This window comes from Ranitomeya variabilis, chromosome 4 (assembly GCF_051348905.1).
Source record: "Ranitomeya variabilis isolate aRanVar5 chromosome 4, aRanVar5.hap1, whole genome shotgun sequence".
NCBI classification, from domain to species: Eukaryota; Metazoa; Chordata; class Amphibia; order Anura; family Dendrobatidae; genus Ranitomeya; species Ranitomeya variabilis.
Window position 1 is genome coordinate 647,100,043 of NC_135235.1, and position 22,280 is coordinate 647,122,322.

The window sequence follows — 22,280 nt, forward strand, 5'->3', positions numbered from 1 at the left end:
CCCCAATAAAATCTGTACTTCAGTGACAACAACCTCATCCTGAAAGCAAAGCAAGGTTTCTCTGGTAAAGAAGGGGTTAATTGGCACCTCTGCCCAGTAATGGAGAATCTCCACATGGTGAACCCAGAACTGCCCGAGGTCTCAAATTCCCCCCAGCCTCACATTAGTGTCTATACACAGATGGTACAGGTGCGAAATACACACAATAACTGCACTACTTACAGCTGAGCGCAGGAAAAGGCTCCACTCACTACAGCTACAGCCACTTCCCACCATCTCTGCCCCACAGGAAGGAAGAGCGAAGCTTCCTGTCAGAGGAGGAGACAAAGAGGAAGTAATGGAGAACTGGGGTCACAATGGAGCTGGAGCACTGGTATAAGGGGGCACTATCTCCGGGAATGGAGGGGTTACTGCCCCCGCCCAGTAATGGGGAATCTCCAGCACCTACCTCCACCTGCAGAGCCGCACACCACATATATGACTGTTCTGTGCGCACAGGACCTGTGATGAGGTCACAGGAGGGGAGGAGTCAGGGGTCACATGATCAGGGGCCTCAGTATATACAGGACTCTGCTGTGCTGGTTGTCATGGTGCTGGATGAGGGGAAGTTTCTGTGTGGGGTCAGGAGGGGTTTACAGGGTGGATGTAGCAGAGCCGTGTGTGTATGAGGTGTACGGAGCGGAGCCGTGTGTGTATGAGGTGTACGGAGCGGAGCCGTGTGTGTAGAGATGTACAGAGCGAAGCCACGTGTGTATGAGGTGCACGGAGCAGAGCCGCATGTGTTTGAGGTGTACGGAGCGGAGCTGTGTGTGTACGAGGTGTACAGAGCAAAGCCGCGTGTGTACGGAGCGAAGCCGTGTGTGTATGAGGTGTACAGAGCGTTGCCACATGTGTACTAGGTGTATGGAGCGGAGCCATGTGTGTATGGAGCAGAGCTGTGTGTGTACGACGTGGACGGAGCGGAGCCGTGTCTGTATTTTGCGGAGCCTTATATGTACGACGTGTACTGGAAGGTCACCAGTTCTTTTGTAGAGATACAGAATATATCCTGCGATGCAATTCGGGGGCATATAACAAAGTGTTATTACTAGCTGAGGTCTGAATAAGGAGGGTAAACAGATTGAGATGAAGTCGGTGTGCAAGCCGGGTCTAATCCTGGAATAACAAAGCAAACAGCACAAGTGTCCAGGAGGTTCCAGGCAGGTATCTGCCAACTGGCTGAATGGAATCACAGGTCTCAGTCAGACTAATTCTTGGCAGGACAGATCTTCCTGACAAGATATACATGCTAGATCTACTATATCCAGCACTGCTCTTAGTGACATAATTATACAATAAGAGTCTATGCTAAGGTAATTCACTCCCTCTCCCACCCTCCAATAATTCCAAGTTTCTAAGGACAGGAATATGTTGTGCATTGATTAATGAAGCTGACTTATCCATACCAATTAGGAATGTCCCCAATAATTTAAAAAGTCAAAAAAAGAAAAGTGTGTACATTACTCTGCAAAAGTTTTAGGCTGGTGTGGAAAAAATGGTGCAAAGCAAGAAGGCTTTAAAAAATAAATATTAATCGTTTATTTTTAAATTTAAACAAAATGCTTGTGTATAAAAAGAGAAATCTAAATCACATCAATATTTGGTGTGACAATCCTTCACCTTCAAAATGGTATCAAAGCTTAAATTATTTCAGGGACACGTTCAGACAGTTTTTGAATGAACACAGAAGGTAGGTTGTTCCAAACATCTTGGAGAACTAGATAAACTAGAAACAGGATTAACAAGCGAGAGGAGGTGTTGCATTGTATGTTAGGATGGATGTTAGAATGTTATCTTTACAGAGATCCAAGCTTCAGAGACTGGTAGCTCTGTATAAACTGTTTGGGTAGGAACACAAGGATAGAAGAACAGAATGGACACTATTGTAGGTGTTTATATGCCACCTGGACAGACTGAAGAGATGAGCAAACTCTTTTTACATTAGATGTCTTGATTCTCAAAAAAGTGATCATGGGAGATTTTATCCAGATATTTGTTGCAAATCTCTCTCAGGCAAAAGAAATGGGTTCAGAAAATTCTTCTCTTGCTGACAACTTTATCTTTCAAAAAGTAGAAGAGAGAACAAGAAGATCTAAAATCTTGGATGTAATTTTTCCTGACAGGGAGGAAATGGTTGATGAAGTAAAGGTGGCTGGGAATTTAGGAGTCAGTGATCATACCATCCTCAAATTTTGGATTACAAGAGGTGGAAGACCAGCGAGCTCTTAGACTTTAAAGTTGGACTACAGAAAGACAAATTTTAAAGCACTTAGATAGAGGAAGATCCAATGGCTGGATGCTTTAAAGGACAGAAATGTTTCACTGTAATCTGTAACAATCCTGAAAAGATGGAAGAATTGGAAGCATTTAAAGAGAGCAGGATAGATGAACACAGAGCTTGATCACTTGTTAAAAAAAGAAAAGTTTATTAAATGGAAAAAGGGTGGCAAATCTAAAGAAGAATATAATGCTTGTAATAAAGCTGAACCGAGCTAGAGGGTATGTCAACCGTAAAACATGCGTAAAAGGGTCCTCCCACTGATGCCCTTCAGGGGTGGTCCCTAAGCCAGATACAGTACCTTCTGAAGATTGAACATCTATGTTGGGTTTCGTACACTAAGGCTTACACTGAATGTGCCTGATTGGTCCTGTGACGTGCACAGGTGGTGTGTGTCCACCGTGTTGCACCCAAGATTTGTCCCGAATAGTACCCTCTGTATGCTGTGGGGTGTAAACTGTGTGGCGTTTGTAATCACATGCACCGGTGTAGCCGGCTGGGGACTCACCGGGGTCCGGATGCGTGGTGTATGCGGCGATATCTGGTGTGTTGCTGCCTGTTCAGTCCCGCAGTGGCAGGTCCGATGTGCGGGCGGTGAGTAGGGAGGCTGGCTTGTAGCAGCCGCGGCACAGCAGGGATACAAAGAAGCTGCGTAGAGCCAGGGGAAGCCCCGGCCAGTGGCGTCCCTGGATACGAGCAAGGAAAAAGATGGCCGACGAGGTGCCTGGTGTGTGACGTCACAGAGGCTACGGAGCGGCGCTGATTCTACATCAGATCAAGAAAAATGAAAACTATATACAGAATGGGAGGAATAGAACTAAGCAACATCACATGTAAAAAAGACTTGAGTATACTAATAGATCACAGACTGCACAAGTCAACAGTGTGATGCAGCAGTAAAAAGTCATAGTTCTACAATATATTAGGAGACGCATAGAGTCTAGATCAAATGAAGTACAATAACTATCACCCTCTACTCCTCCTTGGTAAGACCTCATCTGGGCACCCCATTTAAAAAAAAACATTGAAAATCCAAAGCAACTTCAGAGAAGAGCTACCAGGAAGGGGAGCGGACTGCAAAATATGTCCTGCGAGGAACGATTAAAGAATCTGGGAATGTTTAGCTTGCATAAAAGAAAACTAAGAGGAGACTTAATAGCGGTCAACAAATATCTGAAGGGCTGTCACAGTGTAGAGAGATCATCCTTATTCTCATTTGCACATGGAAACACAAGAAACAATGGAATGAAACTGAAAAGAAGATATAGATTAAATATTAGAAAAACTTTTTGACAGTGAGGGTGATCAATGAATGGAACAGGCTGCCATAAGAGGTGGTGAGTTCTCCTTCAATTGAAGTCTTCAAAACAGAGGCTGGACAGACATCTGTCAAGATGGTTTAGAGAGTCCTGCGCTTGATTCAGCAGAGGGTTTGACACGATGACCCTTGAGATGCCTTTCAACTCTAATATTCTATGTTTCTAACTATCTACAGATCTTCTATGGTTATAGGCTTGCACAAATTCTTCTGTACTTTCTTGTAATTACAGTCAGACTTAACCCCTTCCCGACCTTTGACGCATACGTTGCGTCATGAAAGTCGGTGCCAATCCGACCTGTGACGCAGCGTATGCGTCATGGAGGGATCGCGCTCCTGCAGATCGGGTGAAAGGGTTAACTCCAATTTCACCCGATCTCCAGGAACAGGGGGAGTGATGCTTCAGCCCAGGGGGGGTGGCTTCACCCCCTCGTGGCTACGATCACTCTGATTGGCTGTTGAAAGTGAAACTGCCAATCAGAGCGATTTGTAATATTTCACCCAAAAAAATGGTGAAATATTACAATCCAGCCATGGCCGATGCTGCAATATCATCGGCCATGGCTGGAAAACCTAATCTGTCCCCCCCCACACCCACCGATCTCCTCCCCAGTGCTCCGTTACGTGGTCCGCCCCCCTAAGTCGTCCTGTCCGCTCCTCCGTCCTCCTGTCCGCTCCCCCCGTGCTCCGGTCCCCCCTCCCTGTGCTCCGGTCCCCCCCCCCCCCGTGATCCGATCACCCCCCTTTCATACTTACCGGGCCTCCCGGTGTCCGTCCGGCTTCTCCATGGGCGCCGCCATCTTCCAAAATGGCGGGCGCATGCGCACTGCGCCCGCCGAATCTGCCGGCTGGCAGATTCGTTTCAGATGTATTTTGATCACTGCGATATAGCCTATCACAGTGATCAAAATAAAAAAAAATAGTAAATGACCCCCCTTTATCACCCCCATAGGGACAATAATAAAAATAAATAAAATATATATATATATTTTTTCTACTAGGGTTAGGGTTAGAACTAGGGTTAGAATTAGGGTTAGAATTAGGGGTAGGGTTAGGGTTAGGGGTAGGGTTAGGGCATGTGCACACAGTGCGGATTTGGCTGTGAATCCGCAGCGGATTGCCGCGGATCCGCAGCGGATTGGCCGCGGATCCGCAGCGGATTGGCCGCGGATCCGCAGCGGATTGGCCGCGGATCCGCAGCGGATAGGCCGCGGATCCGCAGCGGATTGGCCGCTGCGAATTCGTATCAGTTTTCCATCACGTTTACAGTACCACGTAAACCTATGGAAAACCAAATCCGCTGTGCCCATGGTGCGGAAAATACCGTGCGGAAACGCTGTGTTGTATTTTCCGCAGCATGTCAATTTTGTGCGGATTTCGCAGCGTTTTACACCTGTTCCTCAATAGGAATCCGCAGGTGAAATCCGCACAAAAAAACACTGGAAATCCGCTGTAAATCCGTAGGTAAAACGCAGTGCCTTTTACCTGCGGATTTTTCAAAAATGGTGCGGAAAAATCTCACACGAATCTGCAAAGTGGGCACATAGCCTTAGGGTTAGGGTTGGAATTAGAGTTAGGGTACTGTCTCACAGTGGCACTTTGATCGCTACGACGGTACGATCCGTGACGTTCCAGCGATATCCATACGATATCGCTGTGTCTGACACGCAGCAGCGATCAGGGACCCTGCTGAGAATCGTACGTCGTAGCAGATCGTTTGGAACTTTCGTCGCTGGATCTCCCGCTGTCATCGCTGGATCGTTGTGACAGCGATCCAGCGATGCGTTCGCTTGTAACCAGGGTAAACATCGGGTTACTAAGCGCAGGGCCGCGCTTAGTAACCCAATGTTTACCATGGTTACCAGCGTAAAAGTAAAAAAAAAAAAAAACGTACATACTCACATTTCGGTGTCCTTCAGGTCCCTTGCCGTCTGCTTCCCGCTCTGACTGTCTGCCGGCCGGAAAGTGAGAGCACAGCACAGCAGTGACGTCACCGCTGCGCTCTGCTCTCACTGTACGGCGGCACTCAGTCAGAGCGGGAAGCAGACGGCAAGGGACCTGAAGGACACCGAAATGTGAGTATGTACGGTTTTTTTTTTTTTACTTTTACGCTGGTAACCACGGTAAACATCGGGTTACTAAGCGCGGCCCTGCGCTTAGTAACCCGATGTTTACCCTGATTACCCGGGACCTTGGCATCGTTGGTCGCTGGAGAGCGGTCTGTGTGACAGCTCCCCAGCGACCACACAACGACTTTCCAACGATCACGGCCAGGTCGTATCGCTGGTCGTGATCGTTGGTAAATCGTTATGTGAGACGGTACCCTTAGGGTTGGAATTAGGGCTAGGGTTGGAAATAGGGTTAAGATTAGGCTTGTGGTTAGGGTTAAGGATAGGGTTAGGGTTGTGTTGGGGTTACAGTTGTGGGTAGGGTTGGGATTAGGGTTAGGATTAGGGTTAGGGTTGGATTTAGGGTTACGGGTGTGTTGGGGTTAGGGTTGTGGTTAGGGGTGTGTTGGGGTTAGGGTTGTGATTAGGGTTATGGCTACAGTTGGGATTAGGGTTAGGGGTGTGTTGGGGTTAGTGTTGAAGTTAGAATTGAGGGGTTTCCACTGTTTAGGCACATCAGGGGTCTCCAAACGCAACATGGCGCCACCATTGATTCCAGCCAATCTTGCGTTCAAAAAGTCAAATGGTGCGCCCTCCCTTCCAAGCCCCGACGTGCGCCCAAACAGTGGTTTACCCCCACATATGGGATACCAGCGTACTCAGGACAAACTGGGCAACAACTATTGGGGTCCAATTTCTCCTGTTACCCTTGCAAAAATAAAAAATTACTTGCTAAAACATAATTTTTGAGGAAAGAACAATTATTTTTTATTTTCACGGCTCTACGTTATAAACTTATGTGAAGCACTTGGGGGTTGAAAGTGCTCACCACACATCTAGATAAGATCCTTTTGGGGTCTAGTTTCCAAAATGGGGTCACTTGTGGGGTGTTTCTACTGTTTAGGCACATCAGGGGCTCTGCAAATGCAACGTGACGCCCGCAGACCATTCCATCAAAGTCTGCATTTCAAATGTCACTACTTCCCTTCCAAGCCCTGACGTGCGCCCAAACAGTGGTTTACCCCCACATATGGGGTACCAGCATACTCACAACAAACTGGGCAACAAATATTGTGGTCCAATTTCTCCTGCTACCCTTGTGAAAAAAAAATTGCTTGCTAAAACATCTTTTTTGAGGACAGAAAAATGATTTTTAATTTTCACGGCTCTGCGTTGTAAACTTCTGTGAAGCACTTGGGGGTTGAACGTGCTCACCACACATCTAGATAAGTTCTTTGGGGGGTCTAGTTTCCAAAATGGGGTCACTTGTGGGGGGTTTCTACTGTTTAGGCACATCAGGGGCTCTGCAAACGTAACATGATTCCCGCAGACCATTCCATCAAAGTCTGCATTCCAAATCGTCACTACTTCCCTTCCGAGCCCCGGCATGTGCCCAAACAGTGGTTTACCCCCACATATGGGGTATCAGCGTACTCAGGAGAAACTGGACAACAACTTTTGGGGTCAAATTTTTCCTGTTACCCTTGGGAAAATTAAAAAATTCTGGGCTAAAAAAATATTTTTGAGGAAAGAAAACACATTTATTATTTTCACGGCTCTGCGTTATAAACTTCTGTGAAGCACTTGGGGGTTCAAAGTGCTCACCACACATCTAGATAAGTTCCCTTGGGGGGTCTAGTTTCCAAAGTGGGGTCACTTGTGGGGAGTTCCTACTATTTAGGCACATCAGGGGCTCTGCAAACGCAACGTGACGCCCGCAGAGCATTCCATTAAAGTCTGCATTTCAAAACGTCACTACTTCCCTTCCGATCCCCAACCTGTGCCAAAACAGTGGTTTACCCCCACATATGGGGTATCAGCGTACTCAGGAGAAACTGCACAACAACTTTTGGGGTCCAATTTCTCCTGTTACCCTTGGGAAAATAAAAAATTGTGGGTTAAAAAATCATTTTTGAGGAAAGAAAAATAATTTTTTATTTTCATGGCTCTGCGTTATAAACTTCCGTGAAGCACTTGGGGGTTCAAAGTGCTCACCACACATCTAGATTAGTTCCTTGGGAGGTCTAGTTTCCAAAATGGGGTCACTTGTGCGGGAGCTCCAATGTTTAGGCACACAGGGGCTCTCCAAACGCGACATGGTGTCCGCTAATGATTGAAGCTAATTTTCCATTCAAAAAGCCAAATGGCGTGCCTTCCCTTCCGAGCCCTGCCGTGCGCCCAAACAGTGGTTTACCCCCCACATATGGGGTATCATCGTACTCAGGACAAACTGGACAACAACATTTGGGGTCCAATTTCTCCTATTATCCTTGGGAAAATAAAAAACTCCGGGCTAAAAATCATTTTTGAGGAAAGAAAAATATTTTTTTATTTTCATGGCTCTGCGTTATAAACTTCTGTGAAGCATCTGGGGGTTTTAAGTGCTCACTATGCATCTAGATTAGTTCCTTGGGGGGTCTAGTTTCCAAAATGGGGTCACTTGTAGGGAAGCTCCAATGTTTAGGCACACAGGGGCTCTCCAAACGCGACATGGTGTCCACTAACGATTGGAGCTAATTTTCCATTCAAAAAGTCAAATGGCGCGCCTTCCCTTCCAAGCCTTGCCGTGCACCCAAACAGTGGTTTACCCCCACAAATGAGGTATCGGCGTACTCAGGAGAAATTGCCCAACAAATTTTAGGATCCATTTTATCCTGTTGCCCATGTGAAAATGAAAAAATTGAGGCTAAAAAAATTGTGTGTGAAAAAAAAGTACTTTTTCATTTTTACAGATCAATTTGTGAAGCACCTGAGGGTTTAAAGTGCTCACTATGCATCTAGATAAGTTCCTTGGGGGGTCTAGTTTCCAAAATGGGGTCACTTGTGGGGGAGCTCCAATGTTTAGGCACACAGGGGCTCTCCAAACCTGACATGGTGTCCGCTAACGATGGAGATAATTTTTCATTCAAAAAGTCAAATGGCGCTCCTTCCCTTCCGAGCCGTACCATGTGCCCAAACAGTAGTTTACCCCCACATATGAGGTATTGGCGTACTCAGGAGAAATTGCCCAACAAATTTTAGGATCCATTTTATCCTGTTGCCCATGTGAAAATGAAAAAATTGAGGCTAAAAGAAATTTTGTGTGAACAAAAAGTACTTTTTCATTTTTACGGATTAATTTGTGAAGCACCTGGGGGTTTAAAGTGCTCACTATGCTTCTAGATAAGTTCCTTGGGGGGTCTAGTTTCCAAAATGGGGTCACTTGTGGGGGAGCTACAATGTTTAGGCACACGGGGGCTCTCCAAACGCGACATGGTGTCCGCTAAAGATTGGAGCCAATTTTTCATTCAAAAAGTCAAATGGCGCTCCTTCCCTTCCGAGCCCTGCCGTGCGCCCAAACAGTGGTTTACCCCCACATATGAGGTATCAGCGTACTCAGGACAAATTGGACAACAACATTCGTGGTCCAGTTTCTCCTTTTACCCTTGGGAAAATAAAAAAATTGTTGCGAAAAGATCATTTTTGTGACTAAAAAGTTAAATGTTAATTTTTCCCCTCCATGTTGCTTCTGCTGCTGTGAAACACCTGAAGGGTTAATAAACTTCTTGAATGTGGTTTTGAGCACCTTGAGGGGTGCAGTTTTTAGAATGGTGTCACTTTTGGGTAGTTTCAGCCATATAGAACCCTCAAACTGACTTCAAATGTGAGGTGGTCCCTAAAAAAAATGGTTTTGTAAATTTTGTTGTAAAAATGAGAAATCACTGGTCAAATTTTAACCCTTATAACTTCCTAGCAAAAAAAAAAAATTGTTTCCAAAATTGTGCTGATGTAAAGTAGTCATGTGGGAAATGTTATTTATTAACTATTTTGTGTCACATAACTCTCTGGTTTAACAGAATAAAAATTCAAAATGTGAAAATTGCAAAATTTTCAAATTTTTCGCCAAATTTCCGTTTTTTTTCACAAATAAACTCAGAAATTATCGACCTAAATTTACCACTAACATGAAGCCCAATATGTCACGAAAAAACAATCTCAGAACCGCAAGGATCCGTTGAAGCGTTCCTGAGTTATTACCTCATAAAGGGACACTGGTCAGAATTGCAAAAAACGGCAAGGTCATTAAGGCCAAAATAGGCTGGGTCATGAAGGGGTTAATGATCATGATGAGATCAGGACTCTGTGGGGACCATATCATCACTTCCAAGACTCCTTATTCGTCTTTACACTGAAGATAGTTCTTTATGACACTGGCAATAGTAAAAAGAATAGGGCCCAATACAGACCCCCGTGGTACCCCACTATTAACTGTAACCCAATCACCGTGTGTTCCATTAATAATCATCATCTGTTTCTATTACTGAGCCAATTGTTACAAACAATTAAACATTTTCCCTTAGTACCATTGTTCTTATTCTATGTACCAACTTTTTATGTAGCTCTATATCAAATATGTTTTATTGAAATAATCCAAGATAGTGTCTCTTAGAAAACTTATGAAATATCTTGCCCACTATAGAGGTTAAAACATAGAGGCCTATACTTTCCCGGTGCCCTGAAGTAACATGTCTTTCATCTGTACTTCCCAACCCAAAGAATTAGCATCTGTGGTAATGGAAACATACTGATCTGGATTCCACTGTACTTCTTGCTTCAGGTTGGCTGGATCTAGACATTTTCTTGCGTTTGGAGACTCATCTTTGTATCCAGGGTCCTCTGAGACCAATTTCAGACTTTCAATATTTGGGACTAAAGAAGACGGAAGTGGAATTGAGACCAGGCTACAGCTGGGATATAAGCTGTCATCACCCCCAGGATGGGCATTGCTTCCCTGAAAGATTACACATTTTTCTTTCGGAAGAAGCACATTTTTTCTTGAAAGGAAATTATTTTTTCGGCTGGAAGATAAGAATTCTGTGATTTTGAATGCAGAAAATTTGCTAGGAACCAATAGTGAACTTTCTAAATATGCCGACCAGCCTGATTTCAACAAACTATCCAAAAGAATGACTGACCAATTAAAAGCTATGGAAGATTCCATTCTAAAAATAAAAAATCTAAGTTTAACAGAGACTCATTTGATTATAAAAATTATAAGGTTTATTCATGGAGAAAACGCATGGAAAATACACCTAGGTCCATACTTAAAAACCAAGCTCATTGGCGTCAAAAGGAGAATGCACACAGAAAATCAGTGTCTTTTTCCTCATCAGAGTAATCAGACTGTGAAACAGACACGTCTATTTCTAGACAGGCTCACAGCACTTATATGTAAAAAAAAATGCAGTAGGATAAGGGGGGGTAGAAGAGCCCCTATGAGATGAATGGAGAAGGTATCCCAGGAGGGAAAAGAAACACAGACAATACTATTGAATCAGCACCTGAATAGTCTTATAATCCTGACTCCTACTATTTTATCCTCTACACAAATCGAAATATTTTGAATTTTGTAACTACTTGCAATTTTAATTTATTTGAAACGATCAAAGATGTTAACAGTTTCACTCGTCTTCGTACTGTAAAAAGACATTTTCTTACGGACAATCAAAACAACAACGGGAAAAATAATGTGTCTTTTTCCTTCATGGAACAATGCACTTTACTCACGTTAACTTCTCTCCAAGATGAAAAACTTGATGAAGACAAAATAAAGGATAAGGACATACAGGTGCTTTCATCAAATGCAACATTTTATCAAGGGTTCTCTCTTTAGACCTCTTTCAGACTTTGGTCAAACAAGAATTGAAACAAACAAAAAAAGAAAAAGTTCATGCGGCACTAGGATAATAAGTCTTCACAGGTAAGTCATTTCATTGGAACCATCGGACCTTTAAACATTTTCCAGATCGAAGCATATCCACGGTGGTGCAACACATGAAAAAGTGGAGGCATTCATCCGTATAAGAATGTAAAGACAAAAATGTGGCACTCACCCAGGTATTGCTGTGAAGAATCCTTTATTCGCTACAAACAGCGGTTAGGAATACATGGAGAGGCTGTGAGGACGAAGGCAGTTGAAGGTGCGGGGACAGAGATGGGGACTACGGCCGTTTCGCGCTCAGCGCTTCAACGGGTCCACGTGCCAAGCCAGCCTCTCCATGTATTCCTAACCGCTGTTTGTAGCGAATAAAGGATTCTTCACAGCAATACCTGGGTGAGTGCCACATTTTTGTCTTTACATTCTTATACAAGAATTGAAACAACTGCTTGCTGAGACCCAGAGTACCAACCATTGGAGTAAATTAAGCAGAGATCAATTCCAAGCTATTAATGACTTACAATTTATTCACAAATTGACAGTTCACCAGTCGGATAAAGGCGGTTGTGTGGTAATTCTGGACACTGCTTTGTATTGTAAACTGATATGGTCAATCATACGAGATACCAGTACATAGACACCCTTAAGATCTGACCCTACATTATCGTTTAGATACGACATGACTGTAATCATTAATGAAGCACAGAGATTGGGGGTTATTAATAGCAAAATTTATAAATGGTTATTACCAGAGCATTCAATTACCCTTATATTTCATGGTCTCCCAAAAATGCACAAAGACATTTTCCCCCCACCCCTACGACCTATAATCTCTGGGATAGGTTCACTCAACGAAAATCTCAGTCATTTAATTGATGAATCTCTTCAACCTCTTATCCCAAGAATTTCTGGTTATCTCAAAGACACTTCAACAATTTTGAAGGTGTTTGACACATTTAAATGGTGTTATAACTATTCTTTTGTGACCTGTTATATCACAAACCTATACTCGTGCATCCCTCAATCCTTGGCCATGATAGCTATTGAACATCATTTAAGCAAGTATAGCAGCTATTCAGAGTCAATAAAACAATTTATTCTTGCGTCTTTATATTATTTACTAAAACATAACTTCTTCATGTTTCAAAATGAATACTTTATCCAGACCCAGCCGCTCCTATGGGGTCTAAATTCTTCCCGTCTCTAGGCATTTTATTTATGGCATGGTGGGAAGAAATTTACATATTTACAGAGGATTGTGTGGCAGTGCATGCAGGCATCCCTTAAGCAAAGCATAACAAAAGCTAAGCATCAAGCAGAAGGCAGTTATTCCATGGCAAGGAATTAACATCCATCTTCTCTCTTCAAACAGGTAATCAGATCATTCAACTTCTGCACTGATCCACTCTGCATGTATTCACTCCATTCTATGTCAGCAAGCAGCCTGAATGGTAATCAGATCACCACTAGTGATGAGCGAATATACTCGTTGCTCGGGTGGTCTCAGAGTATGTGTAACTGCTCGAAGACGGCTCGAAGCCTACAACCTGCAGTAATCACCGATCGACCAAACCACTGCACGACCAGCTCTATCCTTACCTACTGTATCCTCACCCATCCCTTGTAGATTGTGAGCCCTCACGGGCAGGGTCCTCTCTCCTCCTGTACCAATTGTGACTTGTATTGTTCAAGATTGTTGTACCTGTTTTTATTATGTGTACCCCTCCTCACATGTAAAGCACCATGGAATAAATGGCGCTATAATAATAAATAATAATAATTAAGTTTTTATCGCCTCAGCAACATGATTTGCGGCTACCGGACAGCTTGAACACATGTGGGGATTCCCTAGCAACCAGGAACCCCCACATGTATTCAGCCTGGCTAGTAGGTGTAAATCATTCAGCTGCAGTGATGAAAACTAAATCTCCGAACACTAACAAATACTCAGAGACCACCCGAGCACTGAGTATACTCGCTCATCACTAATCACCACATCTTCTGTCTCCTCTGCAGCATATCACCTGCAACATATTTTAACCCCTTTCTGCCATTGGACGTGGGGAGCGCGGGCGATCGCGGCCGGGTGTCAGCTGACTATCGCAGCTGACATCCGGCACTATGTGCCAGGAGCGGTCACGGACCGCCCCCGGCACATTAACCCCCGGCACACTGCGATCAAACATGAGCGCAGTGTTCCGGCGGTACAGGGAAGCATCGCGCAGGGAGGGGGCTCCCTGCGTGCTTCGCTGAGACGATCGGTACAAGGCAATGTGCTCACCTTGCACCGAGCGTCTCCTCCCTGCAAGCCCAGGATCCAAAATGGCCACGGGGCTGCATCCGGGTCCTGCAGGGAGGTGGCTTCACAGCGCCTGCTCAGAGCAGGTGCCGGGAAGCCTGGAGCTGTGCACGTCAGATTGCCGATCTGACACAGTGCACAGCAAAGTGTCAGATCGGCGATCTGTCACTTTACTGTGATGCCCCCCCCCCACCTGGGGCAAAGTAAAAATGTAAAAAAAAAAAATGTACATGTGTAAAAAAAAAAAAATAATAATTCCTAAATAAATAATAATAAAAAATATATATTGTTCCAATAAATACATTCCTTTAGCTAAATAAAAAAAAAACAATAAAAGTACACATATTTAGTATCGCCGCGTCCGTAACGACCCGACCTATAAAACTGTCCCACTAGTTAACCCCTTCAGTGAACACCGTTAAAAAAAAAAAAAAAAAAAAAACGAGCCAAAAAAGAACGCTTTATTCTCATACCGCCGAACAAAAAGTGGAATAACATGCGATCAAAAAGACGGAAATAAATAACCATGGTACCGCTGAAAACGTCATCTTGTCCCGCAAAAAAAAACCATACAGCATCATCAGCGAAAAAATAAAAAAAGTTATAGTCCTCAGAATAAAGCGATGCAAAAATAATTATTTTTTCTATAAAATAGTTTTTATCGTATAAAAGCGCCAAAACATAAACAAATGATATAAATGAGGTATCGCTGTAATCGTACTGACCCGAAGAATAAAACTGCTTTATCCATTTTACCAAACGCGGAACTGTATAAACGCCCCCCCAAAAAGAAATTCATGAATAGCTGGTTTTTGGTCATTCTGCCTCACAAAAATCGGAATAAAAAGCGATAAAAAAAGTCACGTGCCCGAAAATGTTACCAATAAAAACGTCAACTCGTCCCGCAAAAAACAAGACCTCACATGACTCTGTGGACCAAAATATGGAGAAATTATAGCTCTCAAAATGTGGTAATGCAAAAAACATTTTTTCCAATAAAAAGCGTCTTTTAGTGTGTGACGGCTGCCAATCAAAAATCAGCTAGAAAACGCACTAAAAATAGTAAATCAAACCACCCTTCATCACCCCCTTAGTTAAGAAAAATAAAAAAAATTAAAAAATCTATTTATTTCCATTTTTCCATTAGGGTTAGGATTAGGGTTAGGGTTGGGGCTAGGGTTAGGGCTACAGTTAGGGTTAGGGTTGGGGCTAAAGTTAGGGTTTGGATTACATTTACGGTTGGGAATAGGGTTGGGATTAGGGTTAGGGGTGTGTCAGGGTTAGGGGTGTGGTTAGGGTTACAGTTGAGATTAGGGTTAGGGGTGTGTTTGGATTAGGGTTTCAGTTATAATTGGGGGGTTTCCACTGTTTAGGCACATCAGGGGCTCTTCAAGCGCGACATTGCGTCCGATCTGAATTCCAGCCAATTCTGCGTTGAAAAAGTAAAACAGTGCTCCTTCCCTTCCGAGCTCTCCTGTGCGCACAAACAGGGGTTTACCCCAACATATGGGGTATCAGCGTACTCAGGACACATTGGACAACAACTTTTGGGGTCCAATTTCTCCTGTTACCCTTGGGAAAATACAAAACTGGGAGCTAAAATATAATTTTTGTGTAAAAAAAAAAAAATATTTTATTTTCACAGCTCTGCGTTATAAACTGTAGTGAAACACTTGGGGGTTCAAAGTTCTCACAACACATCTAGATAGTTCCTTGAGGGGTCTAGTTTCCAATATGGGGTCACTTATGGGGGGTTTCTACTGTTTGGGCACATCAGGAGCTCTGCAAATGCAACGTGACGCCTGCAGACCAATCCATCTAAGTCTGCATTCCAAATGGCGCTCCTTCTCTTCCGAGCTCTGCCATGCGCCCAAACGGTGCTTCCCCCCACATATTGGGTATCAGCGTACTCAGGACAAATTGGACAACAACTTTTGGGGTTCAATTTACACTGTTTCCCTTGGAAATATACAAAACTGGGGGCTAAAAAATAATTTTTGTGGAAAAAAAAGGATTTTGTATTTTCACCGCTCTGCGTTATAAACTGTAGTGAAACAATTGGGGGTTCAAAGTTCTCACAACACTTCTAGATAGTACCTTGAGGGGTCTAGTTTCCAATATGGGGACACATGTGGGGGGTTTCTACGGTTTAGGTACATTAGGGGCTCTGCAAATGCAACGTGACGCCTGCAGACCATTCCATCTAAGTCTGCATTCCAAATGGCGCTCCTTCCCTTCCGAGCTCTCCCATGCGCCCAAACGGTGGTCCCCCCGCACATATGTGGTATCAGCGTACTCAGGAGAAATTGGACCCCAAAAGTTGTTGTCCAATTTGTCCTGTTAACCTTGGGAAAATACAAAACTGGGGGCTAAAAAATAATTTTTGTGGGAAAAAAAAGAATTTTTATTTTCACGGCTCTGCGTTATAAACTGTAGTGAAACACTTGGGGGTTCAAAGCTCTCACAACACATCTAGATGAGTTCCTTAGGGGTCTACTTTCCAAAATGGTGTCACTTGTGGGGGGTTTCAATGTTTAGGCACATCAGTGGCTCTCCAAACGCAACATGGCGTCTCATCTCAATTCCAGTCAATTTTGCATTGAAAAGTCAAACGGCGCTCCTTCCCTTCCGAGCTCTCTCTTGCGGCCAAACAGTGGTTTACCCCCACATATGGGGTATCAGCGTACTCAGGACAAATTGTACAACAACTTTTGGAGTCCAATTTCTTCTCTTACCCTTGGGAAAATAAAAAATTGGGGGCGAAAAGATCATTTTTGTGAAAAAATATGATTTTTTATTTTTACGGCTCTGCATTATAAACTTCTGTGAATCACTTAATGGGTCAAAGTGCTCACCACACATCTAGATAAGCTCCTTAGGGGGTCTGCTTTCCAAAATGGTGTCACTTGTGGGGGGTTTCAATGTTTAGGCACATCAGGGGCTCTCCAAACGCAACATGGCATCCCATCTGAATTCCGGTCAATTTTGCATTGAAAAGTCAAATGGCTCTCCTTCGCTTCCGAGCTCTGCCATGCGCCCAAACAGTGGTTTACCCCCAAATATGGGGTATCGGCGTACTCAGAACAAATTGTACAACAACTTTTGGGGTCCATTTTCTCCTGTTACCCTTGGTAAAATAAAACAAATTGGAGCTGAAGTAAATTTTGTGTGTAAAAAAGTTAAATGTTCATTTTTATTTAAACATTCCAAAAATTCCTGTGAAACACCTGAAGGGTTAATAAACTTTTTGAATGTGGTTTCGAGCACCTTGAGGGGTGCAGTTCTTAGAATGGTGTCACACTTGGGTATTTTTTATCATATAGACCCCTCAAAATGACTTCAAATGAGATGTGGTCCCTAAAAAAAAAATGGTGTTGTAAAAATGAGAAATTTCTGGTCAACCTTTAACCCTTATAACTCCCTAACAAAAAAAAAATTTGGTTCCAAAATTGCGCTGATGTAAAGTAGACATGTGGGAAATGTTACTTATTAAGTATTTTGTGAGACATATCTCTGTGATTTAATTGTATAAAAATTCAAATTTGGAAAATTGCAAAATTTTCGCCAAATTTCCGTTTTTTTCACAAATAAACGCAGGTAATATCAAAGAAATTTTACCACTATGATGAAGTACAATATGTCACGAGAAAACAATGTCAGAATCACCAGGATCCGTTGAAGCGTTCCAGAGTTATAACCTCATAAAGGGACAGTGGTCAGAATTGTAAAAATTGGCCTGGTCATTAACGTGCAAACCACCCTTGGGGGTAAAGTGGTTAATGAACTGTTCTTTCTGAATATTTGCTATAATTCATCTGTAGCATTGTTCCCAGTACTCACTGTTGTATATCCATTTCTATCCTCCTGTGTTCCCTCTCCATTCTCGTTTACCGCCCCATCCCCTCATGACTCATACACATCAGCCCATCTGTACTTCTCTCTCCCATGTACAGCTCCCATGAACTTCTCACCTTCCTGAAAAACCACAGTCCATCTTGCCCAAACACAGTGCCAAAAAAATTCCTTACAATTCCAATAACAACATACTCTTTATCTTCCTACTCCTACTGATTTCAGGGAACATCTCCCCCAACCCTAACCACTTTTCTCGCCTTTAACAGCTCTCAACCTCTGAAACACACAAGGACGGGAACTGTTGTGATCCGCTTTTTGGGCTCCTCTAGTGGTGGCTGGTGGTACTGGAGACTTGTGTGTTCTTTTCTGCCTCAGCTCACCTGCTTCCATCAGTTTTGGGAGTTCCCTATTTAGCCTTGCTCTCCAGTCACTTCCTTGCCGGTCATCATTGTAACCTGAGTCTTTCAGTTGCATGTTCCTGCTACCAGTCTGCTGATCAGCTAAGTGGACTCTTGTCCTTTTTGTTTTGTATTTTTGTCCAGTTTACAGTTTGTCATTTCCTGTTACTGGAAGCTCTTGTGGACTGAAATTGCCACTCCTGTGTCATGAGTTGACACAGGAGTCTTAAAGTAATTTCAGGATGGGTTTTTGAAAGGGTTTTTCAGCTGACCGTGAAGTCCTCTTTTGTATCCTTCCTCTATCTAGTAAGTGGACCTCGCTTTGCTAAATCTACCTTCATACTGTGTATGTCTTTTCCTCTGAACTCACCGTTAATATATGTGGGAGCTACTATCATCTTTGGGGAATTTCACTAGAGGTAAGCCAGGTCTGTTCCTTCCTCTTCCAGGCGTAGTTAGTTCTCCGGCTGGCGCATGGCATCTAGGCAGCCGTAGGAATGCTTCCTGGCTACTGTTAGTTGTGTGGTAGATTTAGGTCACGGTCAGCTTGAGTTTCCATCACCCGAGGGCTAGTCTGTTATTTTGTGTTTCTGATGTTCCCATGCCATTGGGGAATCATGACAGTATGACCGGCCACTGTTAAAGTAATTGGCAGAAGAAAGGAGAGTAAAAGAAGTCTGTAGATTTTTTTTTTTTTTCTCACATGTTTGCTACTTAGTTGGCTCAGTTGTATTTCTGCTCTATTTACAGCCTTGCCTTTCTCTCCTTCTAATCCTTGAATGGCTCTGATCTCTCTGGTGTAAGGATGGACTCTCAGAGTTTGGTTGCAGGTTTAAATAATCTTGCTACGAAGGTTCAGAATTTACAAGATTATGTTATACGTACTCCTATTTCTGAACCTAAGATTCCTACACCAGAGGTATTTTCCGGAGATAGATCTCGGTTTCTGAATTTCAAATATAATTGTAAATTATTCCTTTCTCTCAGACCTCACTCCTCTGGAGATCCTGTTCAGCAGGTTAAGATTGTGATTTCTTTGCTGCGAGGTGACCCTCAAAATTGGGCATTTTCATTGACACCAGGGGATCCTGCGTTGCTCAATGTGGATGCGTTTTTTCTGGCTTTAGGGTTGCTGTATGAGGAACCTAATTTGGAGATTCAAGCTGAAAAAGCTTTAATAGCCCTGTCTCAAGGGCAAGATGAAGCTGAGATATACTGCCAAAAATTTCGTAAATGGTCTGTGCTTACTCAGTGGAATGAGTGTGCCCTAGCGGCAATTTTCAGAGAAGGCCTTTCTGATGCCGTTAAGGATGTCATGGTGGGGTTTCCTACGCCCACAGGTCTGAATGAGTCCATCACAATGGCGATTCAGATTGATCGGCGTTTGCGGGAGCGCAAACCCGTGCACCATTTGGCGGTATCTTCTGAAGGGACGCCAGAGAAAATGCAATGTGACAGAATTCTGTCAAGAAGCGAGCGGCAGAATTATAGGCGCAAAAATGGCTTGTGCTTCTACTGTGGTGATTCCGCGCATGTTATATCAGCATGCTCTAAACGTACTAGGAAGGTTGACAAGTCTGTTTCTATTGGCACTTTACAGTCTAAATTTCTTCTGTCTGTAACTCTGATTTGTTCATTATCAGTTATTACCGTGGATGCCTATGTGGACTCTGGCGCCGCACTGAGTCTCATGGATTGGTCCTTCGCCAGGCGCTGTGGGTTTGATTTGGAGCCTCTGGAAGTTCCTATACCTCTGAAGGGTATTGATTCTACACCTCTGGCTTGTAATAGACCACAGTTCTGGACGCAAGTGACTATGCGTATGACTCCAGACCATCAGGAGATGATTCGCTTCCTCGTGTTGCATAATTTACATGATGTGTTAGTGCTTGGATTACCATGGTTGCAATCTCATAACCCAGTACTGGACTGGAAAACTATGTCTATGTCTGTGTTAAGCTGGGGATGTCGGGGGGCTCATGAGGACATACCTTTGGTTTCTATCTCGTCATCTATTCCCTCTGAGGTTCCGGCATTTTTGTCGGATTTTGGGGATATTTTTGAAGAGCCTAAAATTGGTTCTCTCCCTCCCCACAGAGAGTGTGATTGCGCCATAGATCTGATTCCAGGCAGTAAATTTCCAAAGGGTCGTTTGTTTAACCTATCTGTACCTGAGCATGCTGCCATGCGAGAGTATGTTAAGGAGTCCCTGGAAAAGGGACATATTCGTCCTTCTTCATCACCTTTAGGAGCTGGGTTTTTCTTTGTCTCTAAAAAGGATGGCTCGCTGAGGCCTTGTATTGATTATCGACTCCTGAATAAAATTACTGTCAAATATCAGTATCCGTTGCCGCTGCTTACTGATTTGTTTGCTCGCATAAGGGGGGCTAAGTGGTTCTCCAAGATTGATCTCCGTGGGGCGTATAATTTGGTGCGAATTAAGCAAGGGGATGAGTGGAAAACCGCATTTAATACGCCTGAGGGCCACTTTGAGTATTTAGTAATGCCTTTCGGCCTTTCTAATGCGCCTTCAGTTTTTCAGTCCTTTATGCATGATATTTTCCGTGAATATCTGGATAAATTTATGATTGTGTATTTGGACGATATTTTGATTTTTTCTGAGGACTGGGAGTCTCATGTTCAGCAGGTCAGGAGGGTTTTTCAGGTCTTGCGGGAGAATTCTCTGTGTGTAAAGGGTTCTAAGTGTGTTTTTGGGGTTCAAAAGATTTCCTTTTTGGGGTACATTTTTTCCCCTTCTTCTGTTGAGATGGACCCTGTCAAGGTTCGGGCTATTTGTGACTGGACGCAGCCTACTTCTCTAAAGGGTCTTCAGAAGTTCTTGGGCTTTGCTAATTTTTATCGTCGATTTATAACTGGTTTTTCTGGTGTTGCTAAGCCTCTTACGGATTTGACTAAGAAGGGTGCTGATGTTGCCAATTGGTCCTCTGCCGCTGTGGAGGCCTTTCGGGAACTTAAGCGCCGCTTTTCGTCTGCTCCTGTGTTGCGCCAGCCTGATGTCTCTCTCCCCTTTCAGGTTGAGGTCGATGCTTCCGAGATCGGAGCGGGGGCGGTTTTGTCGCAGAAAAGTTCCGATTGCTCAGTGATGAGACCTTGTGCGTTCTTTTCTCGAAAATTTTCTGCCGCCGAAAGAAATTATGATGTCGGTAATCGGGAGCTTTTGGCCATGAAGTGGGCATTTGAGGAGTGGCGTCATTGGCTTGAGGGTGCTAGACATCAGGTGGTGGTTTTGACTGATCACAAGAATCTGATTTATCTTGAGTCTGCCAGGCGCCTGAATCCTAGACAGGCGCGCTGGTCGTTGTTTTTCTCTCGGTTTAATTTTGTGGTCTCATATCTACCAGGTTCTAAGAATGTGAAGGCAGATGCCCTTTCTAGGAGTTTTGAGCCTGATTCCCCTGGTGATTCGGAACCTACAGGTATCCTTAAGGATGGGGTGATATTATCCACTATTTCCCCAGATCTGCGACGTGCTTTGCAAGAGTTTCAGGCGGATAGACCTGATCATTGTCCACCTGGTAGACTGTTTGTTCCTGATGATTGGACCAGTAGAGTCATCTCGGAGGTTCATTCTTCTGCGCTGGCGGGTCATCCTGGAATTTTTGGTACCAGGGATTTGGTGGCTAGATCCTTCTGGTGGCCATCTCTGTCTCGAGATGTGCGTGTTTTTGTGCAGTCTTGTGATGTGTGTGCTCGGGCCAAGCCTTGTTGTTCTAGGGCTAGCGGGTTGTTGTTGCCCTTGCCTATTCCGAAGAGGCCTTGGACGCACATCTCGATGGACTTTATTTCTGATCTTCCTGTCTCTCAGAGGATGTCTGTTATCTGGGTGGTGTGTGACCGTTTTTCTAAGATGGTTCATTTGGTGCCATTGCCGAAGTTGCCTTCCTCGTCTGAGTTGGTTCCTTTGTTTTTTCAAAATGTGGTTCGCTTGCATGGTATTCCTGAAAATATCGTTTCTGATAGGGGTACCCAGTTCGTTTCTAGATTTTGGCGGGCATTCTGTGCCAGGTTGGGCATTGATTTGTCTTTTTCGTCTGCCTTCCATCCTCAGACTAATGGCCAGATGGAGCGAACTAATCAGACTTTGGAGACATATTTGAGGTGTTTTGTGTCTGCGGATCAGGATGATTGGGTTGCCTTTTTGCCGTTGGCGGAGTTTGCTCTTAATAATCGGGCTAGTTCGGCCACTTTGGTTTCCCCTTTCTTTTGCAATTCGGGGTTTCATCCCCGTTTTTCTTCTGGTCAGGCGGAGTCTTCGGATTGTCCTGG

The 22,280-nt window shown here is 43.9% G+C and overlaps 1 protein-coding gene across 2 annotated transcripts in view; it reads right to left on the bottom strand.

The window, feature by feature from the left end:
- Positions 1 to 22,280, bottom strand: part of LOC143767340 (uncharacterized) — a 254,994-nt gene that overhangs the window by 57,182 nt on the left and 175,532 nt on the right. Inside the window, exon 1 of one of the 2 annotated variants that reach the window (XM_077255576.1) lies at positions 223 to 346. The exons of the other annotated variant lie outside the window; for it this stretch is intronic. Within the exon in view, the coding sequence (XP_077111691.1) occupies positions 223 to 276 (54 nt within the window). The 5' untranslated portion in view covers positions 277 to 346. Of the gene's footprint in view, positions 1 to 222; positions 347 to 22,280 lie in introns of those variants that run through there. 2 annotated transcript variants of the gene reach the window in all.